This window comes from Gouania willdenowi, chromosome 9, assembly GCF_900634775.1.
Source record: "Gouania willdenowi chromosome 9, fGouWil2.1, whole genome shotgun sequence".
NCBI lineage: Eukaryota > Metazoa > Chordata > Actinopteri > Blenniiformes > Gobiesocidae > Gouania > Gouania willdenowi.
Genome location: NC_041052.1, coordinates 4,090,807 through 4,110,043, shown reverse-complemented (window position 1 = coordinate 4,110,043; position 19,237 = coordinate 4,090,807). Strand labels below are relative to the sequence as shown.

Here is a 19,237-nt window from a genome sequence, read left to right as displayed (position 1 = left end):
CCCCACCACCGCAGCCACAGCATCTCACAACGAAAGAGAAAACCAGAAACTGTTTCCCAGAAACTTCCACCATCTCATAAATACAAACTATTCTGGTCAGCTGAGACATTATAATATATATATTATCATTTATTTTATTCATGTTTTCTGATTAGCATAATGTTTATGATGACCTTTATTAACTGATGATGACATAAACAGAAATTGCATTTTTGGGGGTAACTATAGATGATAGAATCACTTCCACACTCGTTGCTTTTCCCTAGAGCGGGGGTTCTCAACCTTGGGGTCAGGAACCCATTTGGGGTCGCAAGACATTGGGAGGGGTTCGCCAGGTGCCTTCAAGAAACTAAGAATATTTTTTTTAACAATTTGAGCCCATTTTTGCTTATTTTTACAATTTTTCTGCACCTACACTAAACTCACCATATTTTAACCTATTTTCATCACTTTTTCTTGCCATATTTTTGCTCCTTTTAATGCATTTTTGCTACATTACTCCCATTTCTGACACTTTTCTATCAAATTTCAATGACATTTCTGCACATTTTTTCCTCTTTCCAGACATTTTCAGCACTTATAAACCCTTTCTACCACTTTTGTCACATATATTGACCCATTATTGTCACTTTTAGCCTCTTTTCATCATATTTCGTGCTTATTTTTGCCAATTTAACCACAATCAAGATTTGTCAGTGTGTGTATTTCTATCAGTGTGTGTGTGTTTCTGTGTGTGTGTCTCTGTGTGTGTTTTTATCAGTATGTGTGTGTGTGTTTCTATCGGTGTGTGTGTTTCTATCAGTGTGTGTGTGTTTCTGTGTGTGTGTTTCTATCAGTGTGTGTGTCTCTGTGTGTGTTTTTATCAGTATGTGTGTGTGTGTTTCTATCGGTGTGTGTGTTTCTATCAGTGTGTGTTTTTATGTCTGTATGTGTGTTTCTATCAGTGTGTGTGTGTGTGTGTGTGTGTGTGTGTGTCAACGTGTAACTCTGAGGATGAGTCCATGTTGTTATTTGTTGGCGTTAAAGAACAAAAACACTTTAAATACTCTTTATTATAACTTGTGAAATGATGAGTAGAAGTGAAGTTAAAAATGACAGTTTTTGTTTTTTCATAAATAAAATCTAACAGAGTTTAGATGCGTTCCTGTGGTGGAGGGGGTGGGACTAGAAGAGGTGGAACCTCCCCCTCTGGAACACAATGGTACGGCCCACAGCGGCTCTCAGATAAAAGCTGCTGTACTGCTGCTGTCTGAGCAGAAGAGCAAAGAAAGAGTGAATAAGACAAGAAGAACAACTATTCTGCAGACATGGAGCAGCAAAAAGAGATGGTTAAACCCAAGACTATGGATGAACTGATCCAGGGTCTGTACCGCATCTACTCCAGCAAAGACATCGATGTGAAGGAGGTTCAGGACCTGATGGAGTCCTACGACAGCAACCCCCAGGACTGGAAACAATACGCCAAGTTCGACCCCTACAGGTAAAAGCTTCTTTACATTCAACTTTTAGAAACTTTTCCTAGCAGCTGTTTTTTCCTCTCTATTTAAAAACGACTTTTCATACTTTTTAGAGAAAAAAAAAGAGTTGAAAACAGGGATCAAAACTATGATGACTTTCATAATAAGATCCATATCTGTCCATTATTTAACTTTATCTTTGCAAAGTGTAAAATGTGGACTAAACTTTTGGTTCTTCCACCATGGAAGGCTTTCTTTCTTTATTATTATTATTATTATTATTATTATTATTATTATTATTATTATTATTATTATTAATATTATCACCGCTTCCCTGGGAAAAAAGGAGCAAGCCAGTCAGAAAATGGATGGATGGATATTCTTATTTTATATAAAACCTCATGTTTACTTCATCATCCTTTTGCACTATTATCCTATTTAGTCTTGTACATATTAGTCTTTAATTGCAGTTTATTGTCATAACATGTGAATAATAAGCAAGTAATTGTTTATTTCTGCTTCTTTTTTTCATTTTGTCAATGTTTGGTTTATTCTAATTTTTACCAGTATTTTGAATTGTTTATTTTTTCCTTCTTTTGTCCAGTGTTTGGTTGTTTTTCTTCTTCTTCTTGGCTAGTGTTATGATAATTGTTGGCTGAGAAAAAGGAGGGTGGTTGTGTCCAATCACAACAGAGGAAAAGTACACACCCGCTGATTTGTTTTGCAGAGATGGAGACTGTTGTGTCACTGTGTGTGTGTGTGTGTGTGTGTGTGTGTGTGTGTGTGTGTGTGTGTGTGTGTGTGTGTGTGTGTGTGTGTGTGTGTGTGTGTGTGTGTGTGTGCTCAGCACCACAAAGAGGCAGCCACACTAAACTCACAGGAAACTAGAAAAGAAAACATGTTGAAGATGTTATTCTCAGGCTTATTCAATAATGTGATAATAAGGACATTTTAAAGCACAAATGTATGAGTCATTGTTTCATAGGTGACATATTTTTTTTTTTTTTTTTAACATTTAGCTAATTTTTCTTTCATTTGAGACAAATTCATGTAAAACAGCATGTTCTATACCATTGTTAAAAATGTGTACACATGAAAATCTATATCTAAATGTTAAATTGGTTACCAAGTGTAAAGCTAAATGTTTAGAAATTATACAAAGTGGGCTGGTGAGCGCAATTCGATCAGATTTAGATATATAAATATAACATTTAGATTTACATTTATCATTTAGATTTTTATTTAACATTTACATTTAGATTTAACATTTACATTTAACTTTTAGATTATGATTTAGCATTTAGGTTTACAGTTAACATTTACATTTGTATTTAACATTTAGATTTATATTTAACATTTACATTTAGATTATGATTTAACATTTAGATTTACATTTAACATTTAGATTTAACACTTACATTGAGATTCAACATTTAGATTTTCATTTAGCATTTAGTTTTAGATTTAACATTTACATTTATATTTAACATTTCAATTTTGATTCAACATTTCGATTATGATTTAACATTTCGATTTACATTTAACTTTTAGATTTATTTTTCATGTATACATATTTTTACCAATGATAGAGAACAAGCTGTTTTACATGAATTTCTGTCTCAAATGAAAGAAAAATTTGCTAAATGTTCAAAACATGTCAGCTATGAAAAAGTGACGAGTTTTTACATTTGGGACCACCTCATACGAGTGATTCCTCAGGCAGCCGTGATTGATTCTGCTCATAAGTAATTTAAGGATCCAGTGACATATCTTCTCATTCATTGCATCGTTTCCCATCTTTTTCAGATACACGAGAAACTTAGTCGACAAGGGAAACGGAAAGTTCAATCTGATAGTTCTTTGTTGGGGTGAAGGCCACGGCAGGTAAGAAAACCATTATCTCATGTCATTTATTAATATGTATGTGTTACAAAAAATAACAGTAAACCTTTGGAAAGTGTCTACTAAGGGTGTAAAAAAAAAATATTTCAGTGTTATATCACGGTATTTCGCCGCGCAATTATCGTATCGATCCAAAAAAATGTCCAAATCAATTTTTTTTAAATCATGTTTTTTAATGAAAATTTTTTTTTAATTGCATAGCACGTAAACACCCGGTCACTATGTGTCAGTGATCCACATCACACCTTGTTAAACTACATCACTCCTCAATACATTTTATTGGGAATTCCACTTTATTTTCATAAAACATACTGGGCACTTTTATAGATGTGTGTGGTTACTTTTTATTTATAAATAATTTAACTTAACAGAATCAGAATCTGTTGTTTAAGCAAAAGCTAAACATACGACTTGGTTTTGAAAATGGTGCTTGAATTACAGTTAGCAAAAATGTACTTGTTCTCAAAGTTTAAAAAAAAAAATGAATGTAAAAACTCAGCCACTGTTTTATAGCAGACATATTTTTAACATTTAGCTCACTTTCCCACATTTAGCTAATTTTTCTTTCATTTTAGACAAATTCATGTAAAACAGCATGTTTTATATCATTGTTAAAAATGTGTAAACATGTAAAATAAATCTAAATGTAAATGTAAAATTTAAATGTAAAGGTTCAATCTAAATATAAAGGTTAAATCTAAATGTTAAATCGGTCATGAGGCCCCACCCACATTCCACACACCCCACCCTCCAAGGTCTTCTGCATCTACGTCTGTTAAACTGTGTGATGGGAGGTGTCCACACATTCCCTCGGCTGATGTGCAGCCCGTACATCAGTCATTACCGCTCTTTAGAGTTCCTCAGTTTGGAGCGATCCCGCAATGTCTCGCTCTTCCTTCCCCTCTCCTCACTCACTCAGCCGCAGTCCGTGGAGTGGGCGGGGCCTCGTGATTGAGAGGCGCTGACCTGCCCACTTTGCATAATTTCTAAACATTTAGCTTTACACTTGGCAACCGATTATACATGTAGATTTAGCATTTAGAGTTAGATTTAATATTTAGATTTGGGTTTAACATTTAGAATTAGAGTTACATTTAAGATTTAGATTTAAGATTTAGGTTTGAGGTTTAGATTTAAGATTTAGATTCATATTTAACCTTTAGATTTAGCATTTAGATTCAAATTTAACATATAGATTTAGATATAAATTTAACATTTAGATTTGCATTTAACATTTACATTTTGATTTATTTTTCATGTGTACACATTTTTAACAATGATATTGAACATACTGTGCTACATACATTTCTGTCTGAAATGCAAGAAAAATGAGCTAAATGTTAATAAATATAATAATATGTCAGCTGTGATGTTGAAACAATTCTAAATTTTTCCAAAATCTGGCAAATTTCCCTCAAAATATTACACGGAATTTTCCCAAAATCAGGGAAATTGAAGTGAAGATCCTTTGGGGACTGATATAGTCACTTAGCAAACCAGGGAACGTTATTGTTTGATTTTTTCTTCCCACCTAAAATCTGTGGCCCACTTAAGGTCAAATACGGACGTACAGTATTTGGCCCCTGCCCTATGCTGTGAAATATTCCTGTTAGAACCCTGACATTTGTGTTAGATGTGTGTTATTGCTGCAGATGTTCCTCCAAACGCTGTGGTCTGCTGACACTATTTATTCTTTTTTGGACGATTTGCAGTAGCATCCACGATCACACAAACTCCCACTGCTTCATGAAGATGCTTCAGGGTCAACTTAAAGAGACGCTCTTTGATTGGCCCGACGACAAATCTGAAGGAAGCATGGTCCAGAGGTCCGAGAGAATCCTCCTGGAAAACACGGTTGCTTACATAAATGGTGAGTAAGCAGGTTTTAGAGTTTTATTGACCGTTACTTTTATAGATTAGCGTTTTTTATCTTTTCCAGTCCTATTGATACCTGTTGTTTGGGAGGTAAATGTTTTGAGCAACTCAAGCCGTCTGAATGTGCAGTAAAACCAACAGTTGACATAACGTCTCTATGACTTACACTGTACGTTACGGCTTCATTTATTCAGACATTGGTTTATTATCGCTTCACACTTTATGATGTCTGGACGTGTTTTTCCAGTAGAGAGTAATGTTAACAAAACTAGATAAATACAGCAAGTTCTTTTTGAATAAAATTTTAGGGTTTCATTTATTCAGACGACTGTTTTTCAGGAAATTTAATTTGATCTCCTGACATGTTTCAACTGTAAACTGCCAGTCGTCTTCAGAGGCATCTGCGGATTGCTTTGATGTTTCTTTGACTTCCGCGTAATAATTCCAGCAAGTTATATTTGAATAATATGTTACGGTTTCATTCATTATTCAAACGACTGTTTTTCAGGAAATTTACTTTGATCTCCTGACATGTGTTGAATGTAAACTGCCAGTCATCTTCAGAGGCATCTGCAGATTGCTTTGATGTTTATTTGAATTCCGTGTAATAATAGGAAATTTACTTTGATCTCCTGACATGTGTTGAATGTAAACTGCCAGTCGTCTTCAGAGGCATCTGCAGATTGCTTTGATGTTTATTTGAATTCCGTGTAATAATAGGAAATTTACTTTGATCTCCTGACATATTTCGACTGTCAACTGTCAGTCTTTTTCAGAGGTATCTGCTGAGCGATGATGTGTCCTTTAAATTCCGCATAATAATTCCAGCAAGTTCTTGCTCCGAGGAAGACTGGCAGTTGACAATTAAAACATGTCAGGAGATCAAAGTAAATTTCTGGAAAATCAGTCGTCTGAATAAATAAATGAAACCTTAACACAGCATTCAAAAATAACTTGCTGGATTTTTTATGCGGAAGTCAAAAAAACATCAAAGAGATCAGCAGAGGCCTCTGAAGAAGACTGGCAGTTTACAGTCAAAACATGTCAGGTGATCAATGTAAATTTCCTGAAAAAGTGTCTGAATCAATGAAACCTTAAGAACTTGCTGGAATTGTTACGCGGAAATTAAAGAACACATCAAAGCAATTGGCAGATGCCACTGAAGAAGACTGGCAGTTTACGGTCAGTCAAAACATTAAATTAAACTGGGCTTTAAGCCTTTATTCGTCATGTATATATATGTTGTTACAAATATATATATTGAAATTTGAATAAATGAATGAAACCTTAACATATGATGGAATTACTGGTACAACTTACTTCAAAAAAGGCCTCAACAGTTGAGCAACAGGCATGTGAAACGTTGCAATGACCTGTATTTGTGTTGGTGTTTGCTCCAACCTTTCGGTGGGCGCCTCCACAAAGTAAACAAAAGCCCTACTGGGGCGTTTGGTCATTGGGGAACGCGCTATTTCACTGTTTTTTTTATCTGCTTCGTACTAAAGTGTTGCTTCAACAAATGTCCGCGTGTGTGTTTGCACTTTTAGACTCCATGGGCCTGCATCGTGTGGAGAACGTGAGTCACACGGAGGGATCAGTGAGTTTGCACCTGTACAGCCCCCCGTTTGATTTATGCCAGACCTTTGATCAGAGGACGGGGCACAAGAACACCGTCAAGATGACCTTCACCAGCGAATTCGGCCAGAAGATCAAGTCTGTAAGAGGCTTATTTAATCTAATTCCATGCATGGGGCTGTGCATTGCCATGAACGATACCAATCACTATTTACATGTCACAATACAATATATCCCAATACTAAACAATACGATATACATCACAAGATCATCTTTACAAGTACAAAATAGTATGAAATACATTTTATTTCATTTTTTTTTACTTGCGAAAATGAAGTCATGGTAACTAACTTTATTTTCATGTACCAATATCAAAAACAAGTCGTATAAAGACGACCTTGGAGGGCGGGGGTGCGTGGAGTGTGGGCGGGGCCGCGTGATCGACAGGCACTGACCTGCCCACTTTGTGTGATTTGTAAACATTTAGCTTTACACTTTAAGACTGAGTTAACATTTAGATTTAGATTTAACTTTTACATTTAGATTCATTTTTCACATTTACACATTTTTAACAAACAGTGACTGAGTTTTTACTTTTTGCATTTTTTTTATAAACTTGCGAGAACAAGTAAATGGTAACTAACTAATTCAAGTAACAAAATATCAAAAAGCAAGTCATATATTTATCAAACTGTCAAATTAAGTTTTGCTTCTACAACAGATTCAGATTCTGATAAGTTCTTAAAGTAATTACATACGTTTATAAATGTGCCCAGTTTGTTTTAAAATCAACTTCCAGCTAAGATGCATTGAGGAGTGAGGTAGTTTAACAAGGTTGATGATGGTGCGTTCACTGACACATTTTTCATTAAAAAACATGATGAAAAAAAATTGATTCTGACATTTTTTAGCTTGATACGTTAATCTCGTGTTAAAATATTGTGAATATGTCACCGAAACAATGTTTTCTTACATCCTTACGATACACTGAGTTCACGATAACAATACGATACAATATTTTATTTTAAATAAATGCATTTGGGAAAAAAGCAATGCTTTAATTTAACTTGGTATGACCTTTTCAACTCAATATATACATATACACAAATATAAAAACACATATTTAAAATATAAATATCAAAAACGGAAAAATAAAAAATAAATGGAGTTGGAAAAATAATGTTTTTATTTGACCTGGATTTGGCCTTTTCGACTCAATATATACATGTAAAAAAATATTATATTTAATATGTTAATGTAAATTTTCTATATATATTTTTATAAAAAATAAAATCAAGCCACTGTGACATTTTAATATCTCGTCTCGTAATACATATCGTCCCATCTTTACATATTCCCACCGACATGAAACCCACAAAAAAACATATTCGGGTAATACAGGTGGAACGATACACTGACTTCATGATATTTTAAAAAATTAAAAAATAAATAAATAAAGGGGAAAAAGGTAAATATTTAAAATAAATTCAGTTGGAAAAATAGCAATGCTTTTATTTGACTTGGAATGACCTTTTCAACTCAATATATACATACTGTAAAAAAAATATGATATTTAAAATATTAATGTAAATATGTTTTGATATAAAAATTAAAACAAGCTATTGTGACATTTTAATATCTCGTCTCACAATATATCATCCCACCTTTATATTTTACCACTGACACAAAACCCCAAAAATTGGGTCATTAGTTTAGCCTCGTGGTATGTTTAATGTGTAAAAGCAGCAGCAGTGGTAAAAGTCGTTAAAAACCATTGCTGTGAATGCTGAACGTGGATATTAAATTAAAAAAATACCCAGCTGGGTAATAACAACCAAACACACAAAACCTCACATTCTCAAAAACAGCTAATGAGCAACAAGTGTGATGTTGTGGTTTTATTTAAGTTTTTTTACACTGGGTGGAAACTCTTAAAAACACCAGCATGTGAGTCATTAAAGCAGCGCCTGAGGGAAAACGAAAGTTTCCATTTGATTAAAATAATAAATTTCAGTTTAACCCTTTATGTGATACCTTTTCAAACACAGTGACCCAGGAACGCTGCAAAACGCTAAACTAACTATATTATTCCATGCAAGAAATCAAAAACGACTGTTTTTAAAACATTTCATTGTTTCCACGTTAGTTTACCAAAAACAAAAAAAAGAGGCGTGTGTTAAATATGTCTGACCATTTGAACATGACTTAATGACATTCATGCAAATTTAAAAACCAATATTAAAAACCTGTTGAACTCAAATGCAATGCTACAACAGAGCATTTATGAACTGTTTGGTGAGGGTTTATTGACTATTGCTCACATTTTTTTTTTTTACTTTTACACCCGGAGAAGTTAGAAAATGTTTATGTATGATCATAAAAGAGATAGCGTTTGAGTGGATGTTTGTTCAAGAGTAACAAATCCACTGAAGTCTTGTTGAGGAAATGCAAAAAAAAAAAAAAAAGTGTTATTGCACACATTGAATCATTTCAAACAAAAAAGATGAGAAAAAAAAAATATTGAGTATAACAGCTCTGCATTTTTGGCAAATGTGCCAACAACTGCATCGTTATCTGAGATTCCTGTGGTTGTATAATCATACCCTTTGCAACACAGATAAGATAAATGTGAGTAGAGTACACGATAAACCTCGTACAAAACACGCCTCACGTCATCTGCTGCTGCAGCTGTGATCGAATGTTGTTCGCAGAGGTGTAAAGAGCACGGATATATCCTACTAAAGTAGAAGTACTGTTACTATTGAAGTTATGTACGAGGTCAAGTAAGTCATACATAAAATAAACAAGTGAAATGACAATGAAAATACATAAAACGACTAATAACAGACAAAAAAACCCATCAAAACTACACAGTATTATGGACAAATATACAAAATGAAAACCAAAACACACTGATTCAGAAAACATTCAAAATTACAGAAAAAAAAAAAACACACAAATTTATTTAAAATAAAAATTAAAAAAAAGACCAAAAAAAAAATGACTCGTAACAGTAAATAAATGCAAAAATTATTACGGACAAACATACAAAAAGACAAGAACAATTCAGAAAAATATCAAAATTGTAGGAAATTACGCAAAAATACAACATGTCACGAACATATTTATTAACTTATTTTTATCACATATTTGGGTTTGTTCACTATAAAGTTTGAGACACAATCTCCTCTATGTCAGTTTCACTGTGAAAGAGCTGTTCCAAAACCTCATTGATAGTAAACCTTTTCCTAGAGTACATTTTTGAGAGAGAGAGAGAGAGAGAGAGAGAGAGAGCGTGCTGATTGCAATATACACACCAATGCGTGCAATATGTGTTCAGCACATGGAAAAATTATATCATCATGATAATTTTATGCTAAATCAAATGTATCCATGAAATTAGGAAAAGTCATGAAATATTAAGCAGAAAAAAGAGTCATTATTATTACTATTGTTTTATGAACGATTAACATTGAATGGGGTCAAATTGACCCCAAGGATAATAGGAGGGTTAAGTACAAGTAAAATGACTGATTTAGAAATATACTAAAAAAAAGTACAAGTACTAAAAGCAACTCAATTGCAGTAACGCAAGTACTTGTAATCCATCACTTACAGTACTGTATTACAGTATTACTTAAGTACAGTAAACATACTTGTACTTAAGTACGTTTTAAAAGAAGTAAAGTCATTTGTTACATTTCTACACACAGCCGTTACTGATTAATTTTTTTTATTTCTATTTTTTAAATGATCAACAGACATTGTCAAACTACATAAAATGATATGACCAGACAACAATCAAATGCATCACATCATAGCCGACCAATCAGATTAAATTTTATTACCAAAAATAAATGTGGGGGTGAAAGTAACTAGTATTTTTTTCACTTTGCGTAAACTTTTTAATTGAGCTACTTTTTACTTGTTCTTAAGTACAATTTCAATCAGGTATAGAACTTCTGCTTCAGTATCAGTACTCTTTACACCTACTTGTAATCCATGGTTGTTTGGTTGTTGTCACTCATCTAACATCTGTTTTATTGTGTTTTTTTTTCTTTTCCTCAGCCTTCCACCGCTTCACAAGAGAACAACTGAAGAACACGTGGCTATTAGGGATGTAACGATTCACTCAACTCCTGTTACAATTCGATTCACAATACTGGGTTCACGATACGATTCTCTCACGATTTATTTTACAAAATGGGACTGTAGACAAATACTGTACTATTTTTCATTGTCAAAAGAATTCCTTGATAAACAATTCAAAACAATGCAATTTAACTAAAAATAAATCTTGAATTAAATAAATAAAGTTATAATACAAATGAAAATGAAGCCTATTAATTTAAATTCTGGTTCTATAATAAACAATGCAAAACTGCATAATAGTTCTTTTTCTTTTTAAAAGTGTACCTGAAAATGTATTTTGTGCCTTAACAATTGGACTTTAAAAAAAAAAAAAAAAACCGTGATTGCACTGATTTACGTCATATTGTTTGGACCAGCAGAGGGCGCTGGTAACCCAGTGGTCAGTTGGCATGCAGATATCTTGCAGTGAAGAAGAGAAGCTATGCTAGCAGACAGAGCTAATAGAAAAACGTGACTTTTACAGATATTCTGTCGGTGCTAAAGGGGCAATGAATCATTTATTAACATATTTAAGAGTAGAAGGCAGCCAGACAGAAAGTATTAGCAGACTCCGCCCGCCGCCTACACTTGTGGATAGCGCCTCTGCTGGTTAAAAAAAGTACTGCGATTCAATTTTCAAAAAATCGATATCAACCGTGATACCTATGAATTCGATTCGATTTTTAACTGCCTTACGATTAATCGTTACATCCCTAGTGGCTATTGTGTTTATGATGATTTATGCTACAGCATTTATTTGAGGCAAAGCTGCTGCAGGAGGAGAAAGAGAGAGAGAGAGAAGTGCAGACCTGCTATGACTAAGCGACACATTTACAACAAAAAACCAGGACCGTGCCGGTTCAAAAAGAACAACCCAGTAATTAGAATGGCTTTATCACTGTCCAGTGTGAGCTTTGGCAAATACTGATGAGCACTGGACGAATGCATGAATAGGCTCGGGACACGGAATGAAACGGCCTTTTGTTTGGCCAGGCCTGAGGAGACCCTTCTTTTCCAATAACAACATTCCTGTCAATCCACAACCTGTGTTAACCACACTTTGGTTAAAGTCATAGCCAGATGTTAGAGTTCTGAGCTTTAGCACTAGCTAAAACCTGTTGTTGTTTTTTTTTTATTGAAATTATTGCTAAAAAAACAAAAACTATTTCACAATACTGTACTGTTCTGTTCTGTCTACAGTGCCCATTTATGCTACTCAAATTTGTCTGTGGAACATATTATTGTATAGTCAAACTGAAGGAAGTCTGGAGAAATGATGTAAATCTTTGAAGTTGTTGTTTTTTTTAAAAAAAGAAAATACATGAATTAATTCATTTATGTCTGTAGCTGTATTTATATAGATTGTAGCTTCACGCCATAGCTGCTACTGCTGCACTGTGTGATTTTCATTTTGTGATGAAGTTAATGATGATTCTGGACTTAACTGTAAACCAATAAACATCAACACCTATAATTGTTGTCTCACTCTCATATTTCATTCTCATTTGTCATTTTTTAATCAGCATTAAATGCTGCAGGATGTACAAAAAGATACAAGTATGGGAAAACTGCAATTGTTGTGGAATTTTATTGAACTTGTGTATTTGGAAGGACTGAGATATGAGACATACGCCTTGAGTGTGACACGTGCTCTAAACCCGAGGTTCTCAACATTGGGGTCGTCAGATACCTTCAAGTAACTAAGAAAAATTTCTGAACAATTTGAGCCCATTTTTGCATATTTTTTACCCTTTTTCTGCAACTACACCAAACTTACCACTTTTTATCCTATTTTCATCACTTTTTATTGCCATATTTTCGATCTTTTTAATGCATTTCAATGCTTTTTCTGCAGTTTTTCCACTTTCAAGACATTTTTTGCCACTAATAAACCATTTCCACCACTTCTTCCACCTAATGTCCCTTTTAACCTCTTTACACGGTATTTCATGCTTATTTTTTTTGCCAATTTAACCACAATCACATTTTGTCATGCCCATTATTGTCTCTACTTTTGAAATGACCACAAAAATTCACAAATTATGAACAACAATACAGAAAAGAACTCCAAAAACACACGAAACAGCAAAGAAAACCCTTTGTTCCTTCCTGTATTAATGTACATTGGTTAATATTCTAAATGTTTATAACAATGTGACCCCCGGATTGAACAATCACATGTTTGGGGCCCCCTACTAGTGTTAACCATCAAAATTTGGCTTTTATCTAACATTAACAAAGTCCTGCGATAACCTCTAACCAACATTCATATTTCACACACGAGCTGAATTTTTTATTTACAAAATTCACACACATTAACATAATGCAGCTAAAACCATAAACTCAACATAAGCAGAGAAAACTGGAAAATCAACACTACCAAGTGCATCAAATGTTTTACCTTTCACAGTAGTGGAATCGTGTTTGGATTGTACTGATAAGACTGAGTGGCAGTCTCTTAAATTACAGAAAATACAATCTGAATGCGGATGTGACTGATCACCATTTTCCTTCATTTCCTTTTCAACCAAACACATTGGGAAGGAAAGTATTTTTGCTCCTTCCAGGTTTTCCCTGTAATCAGCCAACAATGGGATGGCCTGCCAACAGTGTTATGTAATGATGGAACTTACAGCTGTGATTAGCCCAGCACTAAAACATTTAAAGAACGTTTGACGGCAAACGTTAGAAAGATTCTTCAAAAAGAGACAGAAATATGATGTTTTTGTGGCTCAACCAAAGATAAAACAGATCTTCTTACATCGTTCGTCACCAAAGATTTTCCTGGATAAGATCGTGACTTACAGCTAAATGACCTTCATGTACATGTTGAGATCAGATTGGTAAAGAAAACTAACAACGTCTTTTATTGCCAAAGTGTTCGTCACACAGTGTCCAGGCTGTTTTTATTCCTTTCTCGGTGGTACTTAAGTCATTCCTATTATCTGTGGAGCAGTTGTAATTATTACGCTACAGATGATAAAACATGACAGAAGTCCTCGCTTTGTTTTTTCTTTCTTCCCCCTCTCACCCTCTGGTACTGCTGAGACTAAAAGTGCAAAGTAGAGACTGAGACTAGTGTCCTGTGACGATAAGAGAAAACAAGGCTTTTGTTGTGGACGTTTCTATTAGAGCGAAGGAAGCGGACGAGCTTTGATAATTTACTTATCGAGGCGGCCTCAGAACAAACAATGATAGTGGAAAAACACTAATTCATATAACAAGCAGTACATATGCTGTACTCTGTGCACGGCAGACCACGTTTTATCACACGCACTGATAACGTGATAGTAGTAGGCAGAGGTGTAAAGACTACTGATAAATCCAGCAGAAGTACCGTTACCTGATTGAACTTATACACAAGCACAAGTAAAAAGTAGCTCAATTAAATAGTACTCAAAGTAAAAGTTACTAGTTACTTTCACCCCCCACATTTATTTCTGGAAATAAATGTTGCCATGGTTCCCTTGCATACAGTAAACGTCTCTTAAAAAGGAAGAGACCAAATCTTGCACAATTGTAATTTAATTTATTCTGCACAAAATAAAAGGTTTGTCAAAATGTACAATTCTGTTTTTCTGAATTTGAATTTTTTTTCAAGGAATTCCATTCAAAACAAAACAAAAAAAAATCTCAAGCTCTAAGTATAGCTACATTTATGAAAATAACCTGCATTCAATGCTGTTTTGATGTGGTGCATTTGAGTGTTGTCTGGTCATTTCATGTTTTGTAGTTTCACAATGTTTGATGATCATTTTAAAACAAAAATAATAGTTACTCAGTAATGGCTGTGTGTGTAGAAATGTAACAAATTACTTCTTTTAAAACAATATACTAAAGTACACTATATACTAAAGTACAAGTAAAATGACTGATTTAGAAATATACTAAAAAAAAGTACAAGCAGGGATGTCCCGATACAACTTTTTCACTTCTGATATGATACCGATATTGCAGCATTGCGTATCAGCCAATACCGATATTGATCGGATACATTATCAGCACAATTATACACACTCTTCTGACTTATTTTGTCGTGTGGAATGTTAGAAAGGGCTTGATCAAGTGATGTTACTCAAACAGAGAACAATAGTCAGCAACAGTAGGGTACTTTGTTGGCGTGTGAACCACAGTCACCTATGGATAGAAGTGTTGGAGCGGAAAATTTTATTGGAGCGCTTATATCGGTAATTTTAGATACAGTCCGATAAAATCCGATATTCGTTTTCTGGCTGATATCGGACCAATATCCAATATCGGATCGGGAAACCTCTGAGTACAAGTACCCATAAAAGCAACTCATTTACAATAACATGAGTACTTATAATCCATTACCATCACCTCTGGTAGTAGGCTATCGTTAGCGTTAGCTCACTTTTGGGTGCAAATTCCGACTTAAATCTGACATTTATAAGAGTCAAATTTACTTCAGTTTCACCTTCTTCCTCTGGACATTACAGAGGTCCATTACTGTTAGCTCCCTAGCAGAGATAGCAGAGGCATTAGTTAGCACGTGGCTGAGTGGTTAGCAAACATTGTCTGATAGCGTCAATGATTTGAAGCCTGTTAGCGGAGGCAGGGTCAAGCAACCATTAGCACTGCACACAAAGATAGGCATAGGCAACTTTTATCACAGCAAGAGCCACATACAGTAAATGTGATTATCAACATTCATGACAGTATTTAGAATAAAGACCAATCGAAGCATTAAAGATGCAGTATGTAAGTTTTTTTTTTCTTTTGTTGCAAAAATCTATCCTAACCTTTGATCATATTGTAAGTCAAAGTGTTCTGAGTGGACACTGGACTAGGGTGACCACCACAAGACCCAGTTTTCAGAGTTACGTCCTGTGTCCCGGTCAATTTCCCCCAAACCATTTATTTGTCCCGGTTTTTCACAAGCTCAGTCCCGTTTGTTCCGTTTAAATGGACATCTGGTTTGTTGCCGCTGACGAAAAAGACCCTGAAAGCGTATTTTACGTGATCTCTGTGGATTGTGAGCTGTCAATCACAGCAGTTGTAATAGTAGCGCTTGCAATATAAACCAATTAAAAAGCTCAAATGTCTTCTACGCGTTTGAAACTCAATGCTGATTGGTCGACGGCATTGGCAATATTACCCGTATGCTTCCTCTAATGCTTTCGCCTTTAACATGATAAAAAGAAAAAGAAGTTTAAACAAAATTATTATTCAAAGCTATTTCATGTTAACTTAAAATGTTCCCTTTTTATTTTTTTAACAATGGCCACTTTTAATTTGGTTCAGTCGCTGCAATAATACATTTCATCCAAAAAAAAAAAAAAAAAAAAAAGAAATGTAATTTATGTGATTATGACCTTTTTTCATTACAAATAAAATCATATGCAAATAGTTTCTTGTAAAAATCTGTCGTCTGTCCCGGTTTTAAGCTACACTGGACCTCTGCTCCTTCTCTTGCCTCTGTATTTCAGCTTTACAAATCCATAAGCGTGACGCTCCTTTTCAGCCAATCAGAGATCTTTTTACAAACAGAGTGCTCAATGAGGTGTTTAGGGACGTTACTGTTGGCTGCCTGACTAAAGTCAATGCGTGTTCACATCCCATCTGATATGTCAGAACTCTCTCCTGCTCAGTTCTGATCAGACTCCCCTAAGCAGGCGTAGGCAGAGTTTGAGATTCTTGCCAGGGGGGCAAAAGAAAAAATAACAGATAGACCGTCTCAAAATTTGCGCCAACCACAATGTGTGTAACATATACAACAATGCAAAAAAATTTAAGTAACATAACTGATAACGTTGATGCTTTTGGAGAATTAAATGCTTCTCAAATACAGCAGCAGTATCATATATATATATAAACCATTCTGAGGCACAACCATCAAAGCAAACAGTCAATTATTTTGTCAAACATAAACAAGCCAGCAGTCCTCACCTTCAAAGTGATGCCATGTCTTACTGAAACCATATATTGTTCTCAAAATCTTCCTAAGACATTCAAAAATCCAATGAATCCCAGCATTTAGTTTAAAACACAGTAAAACTGCTGTAAACAAGTTCTTCACAAACCACGTTCCGGAGAATTCAGTCAAATGACTCGGTTCTACGGAGTAAAAAAACGGGGCCCCCTGGTGCTCCTGTGGCACATACGGAGTAATGGGGCGCATTCATATATTGGTATGTGTCAGTGATTCGGTTCCACCAACTGTAGCAATATTTGACTCACAAATAAATGAGAAAACGACTTTAATAGAAATTGCCAAAAAAAGGGGGGGTGGCCCCCTAATCAAATTGTGCGAGGCATAATCGTAATTTACGTTGAACTACCTTTGAAACGATATATCACACGACTATGTTCCAGTAAATTTGGAAATTACCGGAAATTTAAAAACAAAGGGCTCAGAGAGTCTCATCATATTCATTCATAGAGTATTCATACCAAACTGCATTCCAATCTAATGAGAACTAAAGGAAGAGTAGTCATTTGAAAAATGGGGCCCCCTGGCGCCCCCATGACACGTACGGGGTAATGGGCCCTATTTTTATATTGATATGTACCAATGATTCGATACCACCAACCATCATAATATTTGACTCACAAATAAATGAGAAATCAACTGCTGTTTGTTTTTTCTTTCGGGGCCCAAATCAAAAATTGGGCTCCAAACGTCGATGCGTACACATCCATAGATTATAGCTACCAAATTTTAGCCCGATTCGTTGAAGAATAACAGAGGAGTAGCGATTATTACTAGAGTATACAACAACAACAACAACAACAACAACAACAACAAAGTGAGTGGCGTTTTGAGTCCAGTCCTAAAAAATAAAACGTAACGTCCTATTTACAAGAAAGCGGCTCCCCCTTGATTTCTTCTTCCCCTTTTATCTCTGTGAGGCTGACCATGTCATTACAAAACCATCATATTTATATTAATGTTGTAAATTCATGATAAAATCAGGATCTTTTTTAAGTTTGACTCAGTTATGTCGCGTTGGTTCATCAATTACAAGTTTCATCCAGATCGGACTCGAATTGCTCTTTTTACCGCATTTTTTCTAAAAAAAATATTGGAGGCGTCCTTACATTTGGACCTACTGTATGATTATTAATAGGAATATACATTTCTTCCAAGCCTTTTAGGTGTGAATAATCAATGGTACCATGATCAGGATCATTGATCCAGAAAACTAACACAGATTTGGGTTTTTTAATGTAGCTTTGTGTGTTTTTATTGCCATTTTGTACATTTTTTTGTATTTCTGTGTATTTTTGTTGGTCTTTATTTAAAATGCTGACATGATTGTTGATAATGTGGCCCTTTGAATCAGTCAGTAATAAAGGTTACCAATCCCTGCCATTGAGTGTACACTGAAGAGGAAGTATCCAAAGAGCTGTTTGATGATAAATAATAATAATAATATTAAAGATAAAAAAGCAGCATGCCAACGGGAAGCTGCTTTAATTTAATCTTAAAGTGATGACAGTGACTAATCTCACTTCCAGATGAGTTGCATCAATAAAATCTCAAGGAATCATCCATATAACGGAATCAACCATGAAACAATTAAGACCAAAGATGGAGACAATCATCTATAAACACAGTGACCTTATGGCCTATGGACTAAAGGCTGTTAGATTGATCAGTAAGGGAGTCCTGATCCAGATTGATATAAGATATTGGTCCGATATCAGCCCAAAAAAAACAATCAAGTATCAGTCTCCTAATTTATCTTTTAATTATTTTATTCAATTGTAGAATTTTGTTTAAGGTCAAAAATGTCTGTAATCCATTGGTTAATAATAAACAGGGTCAGTTCTTCTCATACTTACTGCTGCCAACTAGTGTTCTCTGTTTGACTGATATCACTTGATCAATACTTTTACACACACACACACACACACACACACACACACACACACACACGGAAAGTGACTAAAATGGGCCAAAAGCAGTCACGAGTGGCTAAAAATGAGCAAATAAAGAGGAACCAGGTGTTGTATAATGGCAGAGTGTAGCTTAAATGGGCAAAATGTGGCAAACAATACTGAAGAGGCAAAATGAAAGGGGGAAAGGAAACGTGTGGTATTTATCGGGCAAAATTTGCTTATTTGGATAATAGTGTCTCAAAGAACTTGCAAAAATTACAAAAAATACAAAAAATTTACAACAACATGTTTATTATCTTTACAAAAAGGATTTCAAGCTCTGATGAAAAAATTGTGAAATAATAAAAAGATAGAAAACTTGTGTGAAGGAGCAGCAGGGCTCATTAAACGCCTTTAAAGTCATCATTTCCTATCTGTTGTCTATCGTCTGC

General features: G+C 34.7%; 1 protein-coding gene across 1 annotated transcript; it reads left to right on the top strand.

Annotated features, from left to right (window-relative positions):
* The first annotated feature begins 1,239 nt into the window (after positions 1-1,239).
* cdo1 (cysteine dioxygenase, type I) lies at positions 1,240-11,045 on the top strand. Its single transcript, XM_028458693.1, has 5 exons — positions 1,240-1,480; positions 3,264-3,341; positions 5,072-5,229; positions 6,782-6,951; positions 10,878-11,045. Exons 1-5 carry the CDS (start codon positions 1,308-1,310, stop codon positions 10,905-10,907), a joined length of 609 nt encoding a protein of 202 aa, XP_028314494.1. The 5' UTR covers positions 1,240-1,307; the 3' UTR covers positions 10,908-11,045.
* Positions 11,046-19,237: the final 8,192 nt, after the last annotated feature.

Coding starts and splice junctions, on each gene's coding strand:
- cdo1 (XM_028458693.1), top strand. CDS start 1,308: ATGGAGCAGCAAAAAGAGATGGTTAAACCCAAGACTATGGATGAACTG. Junction 5,230..6,781: donor CACGGTTGCTTACATAAATG/GTGAGTAAGCAG, acceptor TTGCACTTTTAG/ACTCCATGGGCCTGCATCGT. Junction 6,952..10,877: donor TCGGCCAGAAGATCAAGTCT/GTAAGAGGCTTA, acceptor TCTTTTCCTCAG/CCTTCCACCGCTTCACAAGA.